General features: G+C 40.0%; 1 protein-coding gene across 2 annotated transcripts in view; it reads left to right on the plus strand.

Moving 5' to 3' along the window:
- The window catches only part of EEFSEC (eukaryotic elongation factor, selenocysteine-tRNA specific), a 110500-nt gene that overhangs the window by 47756 nt on the left and 48234 nt on the right, over positions 1-14510 (plus strand). For both annotated transcript variants that reach the window (XM_072347698.1, XM_072347696.1), the window contains exon 5: positions 8992-9630. In XM_072347698.1, coding sequence (XP_072203799.1) covers positions 8992-9630 — 639 coding nt within the window. The remainder of the gene's footprint in view (positions 1-8991; positions 9631-14510) is intronic.

The raw sequence follows: 14510 nt of genomic DNA on the forward strand, positions 1-14510 counted from the left end.
TGCTTTAAATATATATGTATCTTAAAATTATAGTGAATATGGAAGGGGAAAAAGTAAAAGAACTGGTGAGTTTGATAAGCTTCCTTTGGATTGCATCCAGTCATCTCAAAGAACTTCTTGTGGCTTGTACCTCTTGGATTATGTGTAACTTCAGCTTTAATGTAAAAAGAAAAGGTCCAGCTTTTGAGATTGAAGGAGTGATAGTTGCAGTGTTACAGCCCCGGCTCTGCAGGTAGGGATGTGGTATAGCCTTCCCCAATTCTTGCAGTGTTAACTCTGTGGCCTGGTTGCAGGGCATCAAAATGCCATTGGCCATTTCACAGAAGGCTTTCTCAGCAGGATGTGGAGTGAGTGCAAAACCCAAAGATGGAAGCAAGAAGTGGTTGAAGGAAAGAAATGTAGTAGAAGAGATGTGCATGCACAGAGAAGAGAAGCAAGAAAAGGTGGTTTTGGTGTGCGCTAGGACTGCATAAAGTGCTAAAAGGTTTATTTGCTGTGCAAGTGTGAATACCATTACTTGTTAAGTCCCCTCTCTCATAGGCTTTAGTTCCCCCTTTAATTTCACCGAGCTTCTGTCTTTGGCAGTGGTCTCCTGTCAGAAGCCCTTGTGTGCTGGCTCTCGTGTTGCTATTTCCTTGGTATGTGAGCCCAATGAGTACTTATTCCTTGAGGTTTAAAACAATATATAACAAGATCTTGACACAGTGACTCTATGAAACCATAAAATTGGCAAGAAAAGGAAAATCATTTTGTTTATTCACCCCGAATAGTAAACAGGACGCTATCCCAGAGTGTCCTGCTGTATGTTGACTGTGCCTTGGTGGCACTGCACATCTGCTTGTTACGCCATGCTGAGGTGTGCTTCCCAGTCCCTGCTTTTGCTGGGAGGGTGTGAAACACAGGAATATTTATTTACCTGATGGCAACTGAAAGGCCCAGGTGACCAGAAAGTGTGTTTAAAAAGACAACAGTTTGGAGTTCTGTCACTTACATACATTTGACAGCCCCCTGGCTGTCACTGTCAGAATATCCCAAGTGTGCTTTGCAGCAGGTACAAGGAATTACTTCTTTTATGCTCAAATGTAGATTTACTGAAGTTGGACAGCTTTCCTGTAGCAAGCTAACAAATCCTTCAGAGGCAAAGAAGTCGCAACTCTACATCTGTTGTAAAAGCTTGTTGTATCAGAGGTGAGGGACCCTTTTTCAGGAGTTAATCAAAAAGATCTATGCAAACAAGCAAGGGGATTTTTGTCCTCAGTACAGAGCCTGACATTGTTTGGTGAACCTTCGTGATCTCGTAGGCTGCGGTGTGCTCTCGTGGGCCAGACCCCTTAATAAAAATGTGGGGCTCTGGATGCACAAATTCGTAGCAGCTGTCACAGCTGGGCTGTGGTGAAGTTTGGTCAAGACCCTTTGAACTTTTTATTTCACACTAATCCCATTTAGTGTGATCAATATAGGGACCTCCAGCTCCTAGGCCTGTTAATTAGGTGTCAAGTGTTGGGCTGGCCGGTGTCAGGCTGTAAAACACAAACAAGGAGAGACTATCAGTAGGAAAGTGAAGTGTTTATTGTCTGAATGTATACGAGCAATAGGTTCTGCAAAGTTGCCTTCTTAGCCTGAGATGTCCTTAGGGATCTCTAGAGTCTCTTGCTTCTCTCAGGTAAATGGAGGATTAAATAAACGTTTTGCCAAAGATATGGCATGGTTGGGTGCTGTAAAAAGATCCAGTTCTAATAATAATTGTGCAGTGTAACATCCAGTTCTAATAGTTAGTTGTTAGGATAGTCCTTTGCCTCCCCTCTCTGCCTTTTTTTTTTTTTCCCTGTTAATAAAAATGCTTAATTGCTCTGTAGCTCTTTGCTTTGAACATGGGAGTTTAAGATGGGGGTCCTTTCTTGTTTTGCCTACATATTTCTGAAATGAAGCTGCTTTCAAGACCTTACCAATATTTACTTTAACTCGTGCTTTGCAGCATTCAGGGAATAGACAGGATAACTTAGATCTTCATTTCCCCACCTCAAAGAATCTCAGGGTTTTTTTTCAACTCCCCCATCTTTTGCTCTCTATCATTCAAGGAAGAGTAAATATGTAGAATGATATTTCAGCTTTCATACATTTTCGGGTTCCTTTATTTCAGTCTTCCTGTGACAGAAAGTACTGGGGAGTTGTGAGTAGTTTGTTTCATCTCCTTTGAAGAAAAACTTAAATTTATAATCCCAGATCAGACCTTTCCTATAACTCATGCAACTCATCCTGTTAACTGTTTTAATATATAGCACCACTATTTCATTAAACAACATCTAGGAATAATTAGTTCAGCAACGATGCCTAGGAACAAAAGCCCTTGATTTCGTTTAACTTTATAAGTTGGTCTCTTTTGATCTGCAAGAACACATCTGGGGCCTTTAAGAAAGCAGAAAGAAAAATATTAAACGTTTAGTAAGGCCATTGGTAGAGATTTTGAAGTACAGTAACCCTTTGGTACCAGAACGTAGCTCAGAAGTGCAAAAAAGTGTGAACTTATTATTTTCTAACTGCATGGCACCTCATATGGTTTGGTGCTGGTTTTGCTAGGAAAGGACCACCGTGTTTTGGCTTTATTTCCAATGTCATAAGATGGTCACTTTATCTCCTCCATGCCATTTTCCTCCTCTATTTCTCTGTCCTTCTGTCCCCTTTATTCCTGCAGCTGCATATGAATGGGTTCATCAAAATCACTGCTGTAAACCTGACCTTTGTTTTTACCGTGTAACTGTGCATTAGGATTTGATTTTGCTGTGCCAAACTTTGCACTGCTTTCTTCCTTTAATAGCTCAGAATTTAAATTGTTTGTTTTTTACTGGAGACTCAAATGCTCAGACTTTGAAAATATAAAATATGTGATATAAGTGTACTCATCTAATCTTAATCACTGTTACTGTCTTGGATTAGAAACTGATCTACAATCCAGCTCTTGAAAATTTACCACCAAAAAATACCTTCCTCGAGGAAAAGCTTAAAGATCTTTGTATACCAATTGTTTTTTATTTCACAAACTAACTCGCACAAGAGGTAGCCTTTGTTTTGATTGTAATTAGTGCAAGGAATTCGCTAGGAGTAGTACCATGTCATTTGATTTGTTCAGATCTGCATACTTGTGTTGCTCGTCTGTTGGTGCATTGCACCAAGAGCGCTGTTGTTTCATTTCCAAGTAGTTCTGAGAAAATGCACTAACTGTAATGATTAGTACTAATGTTTGCCATCATTAATGAATCCTACCAGATCTCTTAGGTAATTATTCATCGCTTTCGTTTCATTTTCTGTAGATCACATTTTCTATAAGCAAGATTATTTTAGAGGAGGAACAGGAGAATTTTGTTCACAAAAAATTACTTTATTCTACTTTTTTTTTTTTTTTTTTTTTTTTCCTCTTGACCTGTCAAAATAGAAGTGAAAAGACCTGAAAATATTATTTTTCATTACAGGTTTTATTTTTAAATTCAGCTTTATGTTCACTCCGTGTTTGTTTTCTTTAGTGAGCCTTTAACTCCAAGGTTGTGACCTAATAATGACCTCCTCTTTCCACTCGCAATTGCTTTTGACCTACTCCATTAAGTAAAAAGAAATAACCTAACAGAAGGGTAACCAGATCACTGCTACCACACCAAGGAAACGGGCAGGCTTTGGGATGCTCTTCTTTAATCTCTCTATCCACAGAGCCTTCATTTTAATTTGCAAAATTGAACCCAGATCGAGAGCAGTAAAGCCTGAATACGGTAAATATTCATGCCTCAGTGATCTAGAGTGGCTCCATTACATTTCAGAGATTGGGAGAATTACCTTTTGGATTATGTATATTCATGGGCTGATTTTTATTTGAGATATAATATTACTCACACAGGGCTACATGTCACACATTCTACCAAAATCAGCCTTTTCACAAAGCTCCAAATGTTCATTACATGTAAAAGTTTTACTTCTTTAGCCTATAGTTTCCCCCTTTTATGCTTTTCAAAGACCAACAGTAAACAAATTTCTTTTAAAGAAGAAGGGAAAAAAAATCCCAGCAGAAGTTCTTCTATAAAACCTTCAACCCTGTGTTTACTGTGATGTATTCTTTTGCATGTGACTTTGAAGTCTTCAGATAAAAGTATTATTATTGTTCTAAACCAAAATCTATTTGGAGGGGAAAAAAGAATTCAGTTCATTTTGTTGGAAGAAAATTCCAAGCAGTCTTTTTTTAACCTATCATTTTGTTCTGTTCTTGAGTTCTTCTTGGATTTTTCTTTTCTTTGAAAAATACTTATTGAAATATATTTTGATAAGTTGCAGAAATTTTAATTGGTATGTAAATTTTAAGCTTATTCCGTGGCCCAGTTGTACTATGGGTCTGATGTTCTGTGTGTAGATACTTAATGGCTAAATTCAATAGCATTGTACATGCTTTTAAAGTACATACCTTGCTGAGTGATGGACTGCACACGCAATACTGCTTACACTTAAGGTTACTTGGCATCTTAATATTCCTTTTTTTGTTGTTACATCCTTTGAGAGATCTTAGTCTTCTTTAGGTGAGAGGATGTATGTTAGACATCTGACTGCTTCTTCCTTCACCACATCCATGGAGCATGGGGATCGCTTCTCTGCCTAAGGTCCTGTGCATCCTGTATGGCAGATGCTCTTTTGGCGCTGAAAATGCTATGAAACATGAAATGCACTGAAAAATCAGCCTTTAGCTTTCAAAAGCTGCACACTGTGTTTTTTCTTGAGAATTGAGACCGTAACAAATGATGTAGTGAAATTTTCTATTTGCAGGTGAGAGGCAATGCCATGTTATATCACAAGGGTGAAGTACTGACTGAACTTTACTAATTGATGAAATATTGCAGTAAGATGAAATACATACAGCACAGTTTGGATTTGATGGTTTGTAGCAAATAACAAATTCAGGGCAGCCCAGTCAGAAGGAAAGGAGGACTATTTCTTACTCAGTGAGCTCCATTCAGCCTGTGCATTGGGTAGATCAGGCTTTGAAAAAGTTTGAGGTTATATACTCAAAAGCTCCAGGAGAATGCCTACGCACTAAAGGTCGCTTAACATCGCGTGCCAAATCTTAATCTTGGCACGTGCTAATTTTTGATTTGTGATTGTCTGAATGAGTATAATACGCATGTAATTTAATTTAAAAATATAACATTAAAGCAGAGCAGCGTGAGAGTATGATCATTGACCCGCTTCTTTATTTACTGAGTGCACGGACATATTTTAGATGCTGTGAAAGAAATTAAGCTAAGGAGATCTTCCTATCCTCTTTTTATACTGTTTTATTCCTATACTGCAGTGCTGGCTGTTCAGGCTGTGGAGTATATCAAGTAAAATCTGATAGCGTGTGTGTGGCATCACATAAGTACCACAGCTATCATTTAGTGATGCACTTAAAACTTCAGTTAAGAATTTAGGTAAAAGAACCATTCCCTGTGAAATATAGAGCATGTGGAAGAAAAAGATATTTCTTTCTTGGAGCCAAAGTGAGGTGATGGACAAAGAGTAGGTTCTAGAAATATTCCAGACCTTTCAGAGAGTTGTTACTGAGTCACAGCATCTGGGTGACATCTGTATGTCATGGAGTTATTTCCTACCAAGGCTGCTGCTCTTTGCAGTTGTTCCTAGCTGCCATGGGGATGTTGACTTGGAAGAGATGGCTTTCCACAGCCTGATCACGGGGCAGTGTCTGTTATTGCTGTTCAGTGATGTGCTATTGACAACTCTTAATACCTGTCTTATGTTTTTCTGAAGTCCTGGCTGAAAGTCCATGAAACTCCTGGTGCTCGTCAGTTTGTGACATGAACCCCAAAGACTCAGAACATTAAGGAAATATTTTGTGTTGATTTGGATGGAGAATGTGTGTAAGGGCCTTGAATTGTGATTTCTGAATGCTTGTTGTTGCTGCCCTGTGCTCATAGCCTAGGAGTCCTTTTGGCACTTCTCAAGCAGGAGTGGCTTGCCTTACCTAAAACACTGTACACCCATTGGTAGGATTCTGCTTGTAGATGGCCATCCTTCATTTATACAGAAATGAGTTGGAGTTCTCTGCTCTTGAGGTAGGGTTCCTTTTTGTGATATGGACATAATACTCTTTTTATAAACACTGCTTTCTAATCTTGTCTTTGCTCTACTAGAATATTAATGCTAATTATTGCAACTTTGCACTTTCTCATCAGTATTTCAGGGAAGTATGGTTGCTGTATCTTTCGTATCAGAAAGATGCACTTGCAGCACTGAGAGGCAGCAGGATGGGTTAGGTTCTTATCTGAAAAAGCTATGAGCAACGGCATATGGCAGATAACTTAATGCAAGTTAAATAAATGAAGGAAAAGAATATATATTGCAGAAAAGTCATTAGTGGACTTTTTCTGTATCTTGTTTTCTATTAGCCTGCTGAACTGCTTTGAATATCTTAGTGGTCTTTTACTTTGGTCTTCAAATACCAGATGCTCTTACACTGAATGTTTATCTCAAGGGCTGAACCTTGGGTAGTCTTGTTTTATTTTGCTTTTTTTTTTTTTTGACTGCATTTGAACACATGAACTTCTTTCTCTCATCCTTTTCAATGGTCCTTTACGTCATGTTTTAAAACATTAAAGTGATTATACAAATTTAAAATAACAACAAAAATGAAAGGTAGACTAAATTTGCACATTGTAAGATTTTAACACGTGGCTTTTGATTTATGTGATGAGATGTAATCGATTCCATGTTTACCTACATTGCTTGCATCCAGTGAGGTCTATTATGAAGTTATGCTTGATTTTGTTCATGATGTTCACAGAAAATAGGAAGTTGGTGATGCAGAGCTGCTTCAGCTCTTGTGATTTGATCCAGTGGGTGCAGATCAACTCAGTGATTCACTTTGCTGCTGCTTCTGTGCTGCTTTCTATGCCATAGCTGAGAATTGCAACTTTCTGTAAAGGCTTAATCACATGAAATGAATATTCTAAGGTTACTTATTAACTGTGGTTGTTATTTTTAAGCTGCATATCAAGTGCATCTATCCTAATAATTGGCATTAATGTAAGGAAGTGTGTAGGCATAACATGTTTGAGGAATGTTCCATAGACGCCTGCTGTTCTTTTAATTTAAAGCTAGGATATGTTCTGAGTTTATATGTACATCTGTGGGTTGGTTTTAAACACAAGTGGTGCTATTCATGTCATTAGACATCAATGAAAGATATTATGGATATGTAAAAGCAAATGTTTTCTATAACATTTTAACTTAGCTACTTGCTGAAGTGTTGAAGTGTTTCTAAATAGCAGTATTATAAAGCAGAATGTTTGCAATGAAGAAGAATCTTTGTCTCCACATTCAAGCTAGAAGGCTGTGTAGGTCTCTGGTGATGTTGTGTTGAGGGATGTGGTTTAGTGGAAGCTATTGGTAACAAGTGCATGGTTGGACTGGATGATCTTTTAGGTCTTTCCAACCTTGGTGATTCTATGAGTGTTTCAATTCGTTTTAGAGGGATAGAAGCTTCTGTAGTTTGCATTGCTTTGTTGTTTATTCACTCTGTCCATGGTTGCTAAAGATAGAAAGTTTAATCACCTGCACTATCACATATGACATGGTCTTTCCCTATTGTTTGGTCTGGTGTTTTTCATATGGAACTTTCAGTACTGTAGGACTTGCACTAGATTATATTAAAAATCAAACCAAACTTTGTGTGTTGCTTTTGATCGCTTTTTCCTGGCTTCTTTGGAAAACTTTTATATTCCAGCTACTAAAGATCAGCCAATAAACTTTTGGTCTACTCTATTTTGACCTAAGCTCCTGCAATTAGCTCCCCAATGACACTTTTTCTTCCTTCTGTTCTACAGTCTTCTTTTAATGTTGCTTATTGTGGTGATGTTGGGAGGCCAAAGATTTGGGTCTTTCAGAGTTGGCAGACTTTGTAGAAAAAGGAAAAGGTGAAAGACAGTTTCATTTCTAGTGAGGCATGGCATCCAAGACACAGAAGAGAAGAAGAGGGGAATTTCAGAATCATCCTGCTAGTAAATAATTCTGTGATTAATAAGGTTAACTTTTCTAGACTGTTCTGAGTAGTCTAAGCTAGATGAGGTCCTCAAATTTGTGCGGTATACTGAGAATGAAGCCCAGATCTGCTGTGTTTTATCCTTAAATCCTTAATTTGGAACCCTCTTCATTGCTGCTCGTGTATTTTGGACTCTGACTTTCAGGAATAGAAAATAAAGGAATGGGTAAGGATTAAAAGATGGATTGCTAAGGGGCACACAGTGGTTGAGAATGATTTGAGAATAGTTACAGCTGAGCAAGACACAATTATGGCTTGAATGCTGAGAATTGCACAGTAGCATTTGGCGTGAAGCTTCTCTTACTACCAATTCCACAGCTGTCAAAAGGGAAGAGAGCAGAAAAGAAAACGATACTGAGAGTGGAGATCTGCTACCAATTTTTTTTCTGTGCACATTCACAGAGAAATCTGTTGCGTATTGACAAAAACACTACAGAAATGATCTCTGGGACAGAGCATTCCTATGGAGAGATGCAGTCTTAGATTTTTGTCTTACTAATTATTCTGATGTGATTCTTTCCAACATGTAATGGCGCTCACTGTTGTGCAAACACTGAGCGAAATAAATTCTTTCTGAGCACTTGATGGTTTTTAACCAAGTCAAAAAAGTGACTGAAAAGGATTTTGTGGAAGGAATGGGAAAGCAGTGAGGCAGATACGTGGCTAGATGCTGTACTGCTATGTTTTGTAAGGGGAGAGTTTGATGGGCAGAAACACTCATAAAAGAGGCTCAAATTCTTAGTATTTTTAAGTGACTGATAGAGGCATATTCTCAATCTGTTCTCTTTCTAAGTTTGGAATTTTGGATTCTTCCAGAAGGGCAGTCTCTTTAGAGGTGAGAACGGTGTGATATGTGACTTTGTGCTTGTGATGTGCTCCTGTGCAATTCTATTTCATTTTCCTTCTTGCTCTTTCATCAACAGGTGACAAAGAAAGTCAAGTCTATGCAGATGTTCCATACTCCTGTGACATACGCCATGCAGGGTGACAGAGTAGGTATCTGTGTGACCCAGTTTGATCCCAAACTACTGGAACGAGGCCTGATTTGTACCCCAGAATCACTTCACACCATCCACGCTGCAATAATTTCCCTGAAGAAAATCCAGTATTTTCGAGGAACACTTCAGACAAAGGCCAAGTTTCATATCACAGTTGGTCATGAAACAGTCATGGGAAGAGTGATGTTTTTCAGCCCGGCTCCTGCTGACTTCAATGGAGAAATTCAAGAAAACGTTTTTGATTTTGATAAAGACTATCTTTACCAAGAGGAGTATTTGTCCAAGGACTCAAAGCCTTCAGAGGAGAATAAAGAAAATGGCCAATCAGAAGTCCAGCTGCCAAAACAACAGTGGGCTTTGCTAGAGTTTGAAAAACCCGTCACTTGCCCCAAGATGTGCCTTGTGATCGGCTCCAAGCTGGACACGGATATTCATGCAAATACGTGTAGGCTGGCGTTCCATGGGGTTCTGCTCCAAGGCATGGAAGACAAGAACTACGCAGAGACTTTCCTTCCAAAGCTGAAAGTGTACAAACAAAAACACAAAGAAGGACAAGTGGAGAGGGTAAGCTGTCCTTTCAGTGCTATACATTGGAGAGGGGAATCTTTGTTCTGTGTGAGAACATACATTGATGTGTTGTTGAAGTTTTCATTGTTATAGTCAAGATTATATCAGTTTCTTACATTTATATACCTAGTGTAGTATGTATTTCCTGTCGACAAAGAGTTGGAGATGATTCCTCAAGACTGGCAAGTTTATTTAGGTCAGTACAGCACCAAGTAATTTGATACTGGTTTTTCATTGATCCTTTTGATGCTCTAGCCATTGTGTTCTTCCTGCAAACTTGCCTTGTTTGTGTGTCTCCCTAAGTGGGTCAGCTGTCCTTGTCCCACTTGACAAAGCCCCCACTTTTCCACTGATTTGTTTAACACAGTTAGCAGTATATTGCAAATATGTATGCCAGCTGCAAATACATCTACCTATATAAATAACTTAATTGTTTACCCCTTGATGAATAGAACTGATGAAGGTTTTAGCAAGTGTTTACTTGATGAGTTAGTATTCCAGGTGTTTTATTAACTTTCTGGGTAAGAAACTATTGTTATTTTCCTTATCCAAATCAAATGTTTTGTTCAAATAATTGGGCAATCTCACTGCTTCTTTTCAAAATAACATTGCAACTGTTTTGAGTATTGAATAAGGTCCCTCCTTCCTTTGCTATAGGAGACTAAACAATTGTCAACATAGCTTATCATGTTTGCAATTTATAGCACAGACTTCTTTGAATACTTTTATGTTTGCTTTACTAATACAACACTAAAAATAAATCAAGCTCCTTCTCAGGGCATGATTCTGTGTTAGTGAGGTTCCTTTTTCTAAAGGCTTTACTATATTAATCAAATAGGCCATGTATGTTTCCCTCCCTTTCTCTCAGAGGATTTTATGTTTTTGCTTTTTCGGGCAAAGTTACTCCTTCGTGTTTCCACTTCTGAATCCAGAGGCCGTTCTCAAATGAACTAGGAGACCTCACTGTCAGAATTCCTAAACTGTTTCTTTTTGGATGCTAATCTTGTATCTAGAAAGGTAGCTAGCAGAAGAGGGAATCGGTTACTTTCTAGAGTCCTTTCTTTATTAAGATGGGTTGTAAGAGATGCCAGAACCAGCAGTCGCTGTTCATGTCAGGTGTATTGTTTCCCTTGTTTGAAATAGCTGGCTGCCTTTCTCTTTGGCTGGTGATACTGAACTAGAACACCAAATTGCAGGTAATCTGTCCTCTAAGCTGCAGAGAAGAAAGACCAAATGTAAATGTCTGGATCTCCGTTCTGCTCATTTTCCTTTTTATTATTCTGATTGTTCTAATCTGAACTCATGAAACATTTCCCTTCGTCTCTACTAAAAATGTACTTGCTTGTGCCCAGACCATGCTGCCAAAATCCAGAGAGACCTGGCTTACCAAGTGCTGTTGTTTCTCTGTGGCTGTTAAGAATATGAATGGGAACAGAAGTTGGTGTGACCCATGGAGACACATGCTGTTTGGTTTTTGTTTGACTAAAATGAACCGGTCTCAGCTTCTTTCTTTATTGTTGCTCCCTCTTGTATATGGGAGCGCTGTGAGAATGTGAATTAACTGGCTTTGCACTTTTAGCCTTGGTCATAAGCTTTCAGTGGGTTTTGTTTTCTGTGTAATCTTCAAATCCTTTACCGGTTTACTTCTGCTATTGATTTTAGCATGTAAATAGTAGAATAACATTAGTCAGATTACTCATATGTGAATTTCACGTTGTTAAAATAACTAATGAATGTAGGTTGAATATTTTGCCAACACAGTAATTTACTGAGTATAGTGCACAATCCTGCTATCTTCCTTTAAATTAAAGAGCTATGGAGGTTACCTTATCCTTTCCCTAAGTGTTGCATGGTGTTCCCTGCCTATGGGTCCCAGTCAGTCTGTAGGAACACTGACAGGCTCTGTGTATGGGGTAGCTGCCACCAAGCCATCTGCCTGTCTGTGGGTTGGGTTTGTTCTCAGGTCCTGGTTCCTTTGCTACTGCGCAGCTTGGAGGTGTTTCTCCTCTTGCACAGCAGTGCAGTGGAGCAAAACTGGTGCAGGAAATTCAGGGGCATGCAGGGAGTGGGGAGGGCTGGTGGGGAGAGGACTGTGCCAGTTAGCAAGGCGTGCTGGGGAAGCACTTGTTGTGGTAGCTCCTCTAATGTCTGTGCTTTCGTGGAGCAGAGGGCAGCGGGAACAATTGGGTGGTACAGTGACATTTTTGGTACACAAAGTCACTAGCTAATAGAAAGTCTGAATCAGCTGGGCCCGCCCTGCTGCTGAATGGCTGCTAGATGGCTGGAGATTAGGATCGCTGAATTTAGGGTGTCTATTCTTGGCACTGATGCAGGAAAATTTCATTCTCTCTGTTAAGTAAGGAAGCCTTCCTCCCCACACAGCGTCCCCGGGGAGGCATTAAAAATGTAAAACTAAAAAGTACACATTACCTTCACGAGAAGTGAATTCCTCCTCCCAGAGAATGCTGCTGGGGGAAATGGGGTGGTGTGGCATGGCTGCCTGCAAGGCTGTGAGAGAGGGGAGTGGGCAGTGCCCCCCCAGCTGCCCCATGGGCTCCGCAACCTCCCTGCTCGCTGGGATTGGAGTCAGCTGATTGACCCAGGAGCAGTCAGGCAGCTGAGGTTGAGCTTTTTGCTCTTACTGTGATGCACCGAGTGCTTGCAGGGCTGTGGGGGCAGAGCCCTGCCCGATGGGCAAGTTTTAAAACTGGCTGGCTGACAAATGTACTTTAAATACGAAAAAGTGCTAGGCTGGCAACAGGTGGCTTGTACTTATTTAAAGTAAAACACGGGGCTGAGAGTGCTATTGCAAATAGCAGCCTTACTTTAGGGGTGGTGATGTGAGAGTCCTGGCAATGAAAATTAACAGGTGACGTGTTGTCAAAATTTGTCCCTTGGAATAGTGGTTTTGTGGTGGGCTTGGGGAGCTGCGGCAGGCCAGCAGCCCTCAAAGGCAGACAGGGAAATGGTGAGGATTAACAGCAACTGCTGGCCCTGGTTGGATGCTCAGTTCTGCAGGAGAAGGAGGCTTGTGTTCATCCTAACCAACTCTGCAATATCTCCCTCTCTGAACTTCTGTTCTGTGTGGCATCACAGCTAAATTCCAGCGTGAGTCACGGAGCTGTTACTCAGTTCCTGGGATAAACCCTTTGTGTTTATCATGTTATTTGCTCTCTGGCTTCCCTGGATATGAAGGTTGAATGCAGTGGGCTTCGGTTGAAAGGTGAACTGTAGAAGTGCATCTTGCTTTCCTGCGTGACTCAGAAATTCTGCCTGTTTTGAGAAGTGTTTGCACAAGCAGGATTTATCTTAGGATGGCGGTCACAGGGTCTTATTGTGGAGGATGCTCGTAAATCTGTAGCTCTGTGCAAGAAACAAAAGGAGAAGGAAAACTCTGCCTTGTTTGCAGAGCTTGAACTGCACTTTTAAGCCTGGTAAGGGAAAATAAAAGCATAACTCGGCTGTGATTGTTTCCCATTTTGAGCATAACCATGTTTTTCTTTGAGAATGGTCTTGTCCTTCCTAAAGATAACTTTTCTATATTATCTGACATTAAGAAGAATGAATTCTGTGTACTTAAAAAATGTCACGTGCTTTTCCTTATTATTTGCCTTGCTTTCAGGCTTTGCTTACATGAAAGTAATAGAGTTGTTTCTTCAGCAGTTCCCTTTCATGTGTCACGGCTGTGGGCCATCCAGGTTTTTATTCACAGCTGTGGTGGTCCCAAATTTTGTGCTTGCTGGATAAGTGACTTTACTGAACCTGTTCTCATGGGCTACACAGATCACTTATTGCTTCATAACAAGATGTTGCTAATTGAATATTGGTGTGATCTAAGCATCTGTCCCCAGGGAGAAAAGCATCATTGCAAGAGTGGGATGTGAAAGCAGGGTAAATTATTGAGATTTTTATCAGGGTGACAGAGCATCTGAATGGAAGATATAAAGCTTATCTTTCAGCATCTTTAAAAAGTGTTGGCATCTCTCCTCTTCTTACAGTAGAATAACAAGAGCTGTGTCAGAGAACATTCATGTGGTCATACGGAAGGTTTCATCAGCATCACTTAACAGATATTCTGGCCTTCGTGAAGAATGGATGAGACTGTGGAGATGAGTACTGGTGAGAAGCTGCAGGAAGCATTTAAGTTTGTTGACTACTAGCAATGACCCAGATGATTTATCAAGTTGGTATTCCCAAGCAGTCATCTTCAAGTGGAGCAGTTGTGAAAATGGCATTTTTAAACTTTGCTTTAGCAGTTATCAGCAATATTTTCTCTTAATTCCATATGGTTTTTTATGAGTGGAAATACCAACTTAATATTTACGAAGTACGTGTCAAGTTTGTAGTAGCTCAGCCACACACTTAGACTGCTGAAGGAGGAAAAATGAACTTGACCATGAACAAAGGGGGAATGTCTGACGTGGGTTGCTGGAGGGCATGAGGCCACATACTGGGGAGAACGTCTTTGCTTAGAGAGAGCAAAGCAGAGTGTGCCTGTCAGGGAAGATTCCCAAGGAGGAGGTCATGTATGAGCAATTGTAGTGCTTTTTCCACCGAGTGCTTTGCAGGTGTATCAGTAATAGCAGAACGTTTCACAGAATTGTGCCCACACCTTGTACGTAAAGCTTTGTCACAAAAATACAGCTCCTTGCATTTTCTGTTGCATGGTTTCAGTGCTGCTCAGAATGAAGAGAAGTACATTTTATCTGCTCAGGTACTTTGATTCTTTATATCCGACTTATTTCTAGACAAAGGCCATTTCTTTGGTTTACTAGGGCTAATGCTTCAGCTGCTATTTACTTACAGCTGTGCTATAGCAAGTAAAATGCTCCAGCAGTCAGGCAGTGGCACTTTGCAAAGACAGAATCTGGGTGACT

This window comes from Excalfactoria chinensis, chromosome 12 (genome assembly GCF_039878825.1).
Source record: "Excalfactoria chinensis isolate bCotChi1 chromosome 12, bCotChi1.hap2, whole genome shotgun sequence".
Lineage (NCBI taxonomy): Eukaryota > Metazoa > Chordata > Aves > Galliformes > Phasianidae > Excalfactoria > Excalfactoria chinensis.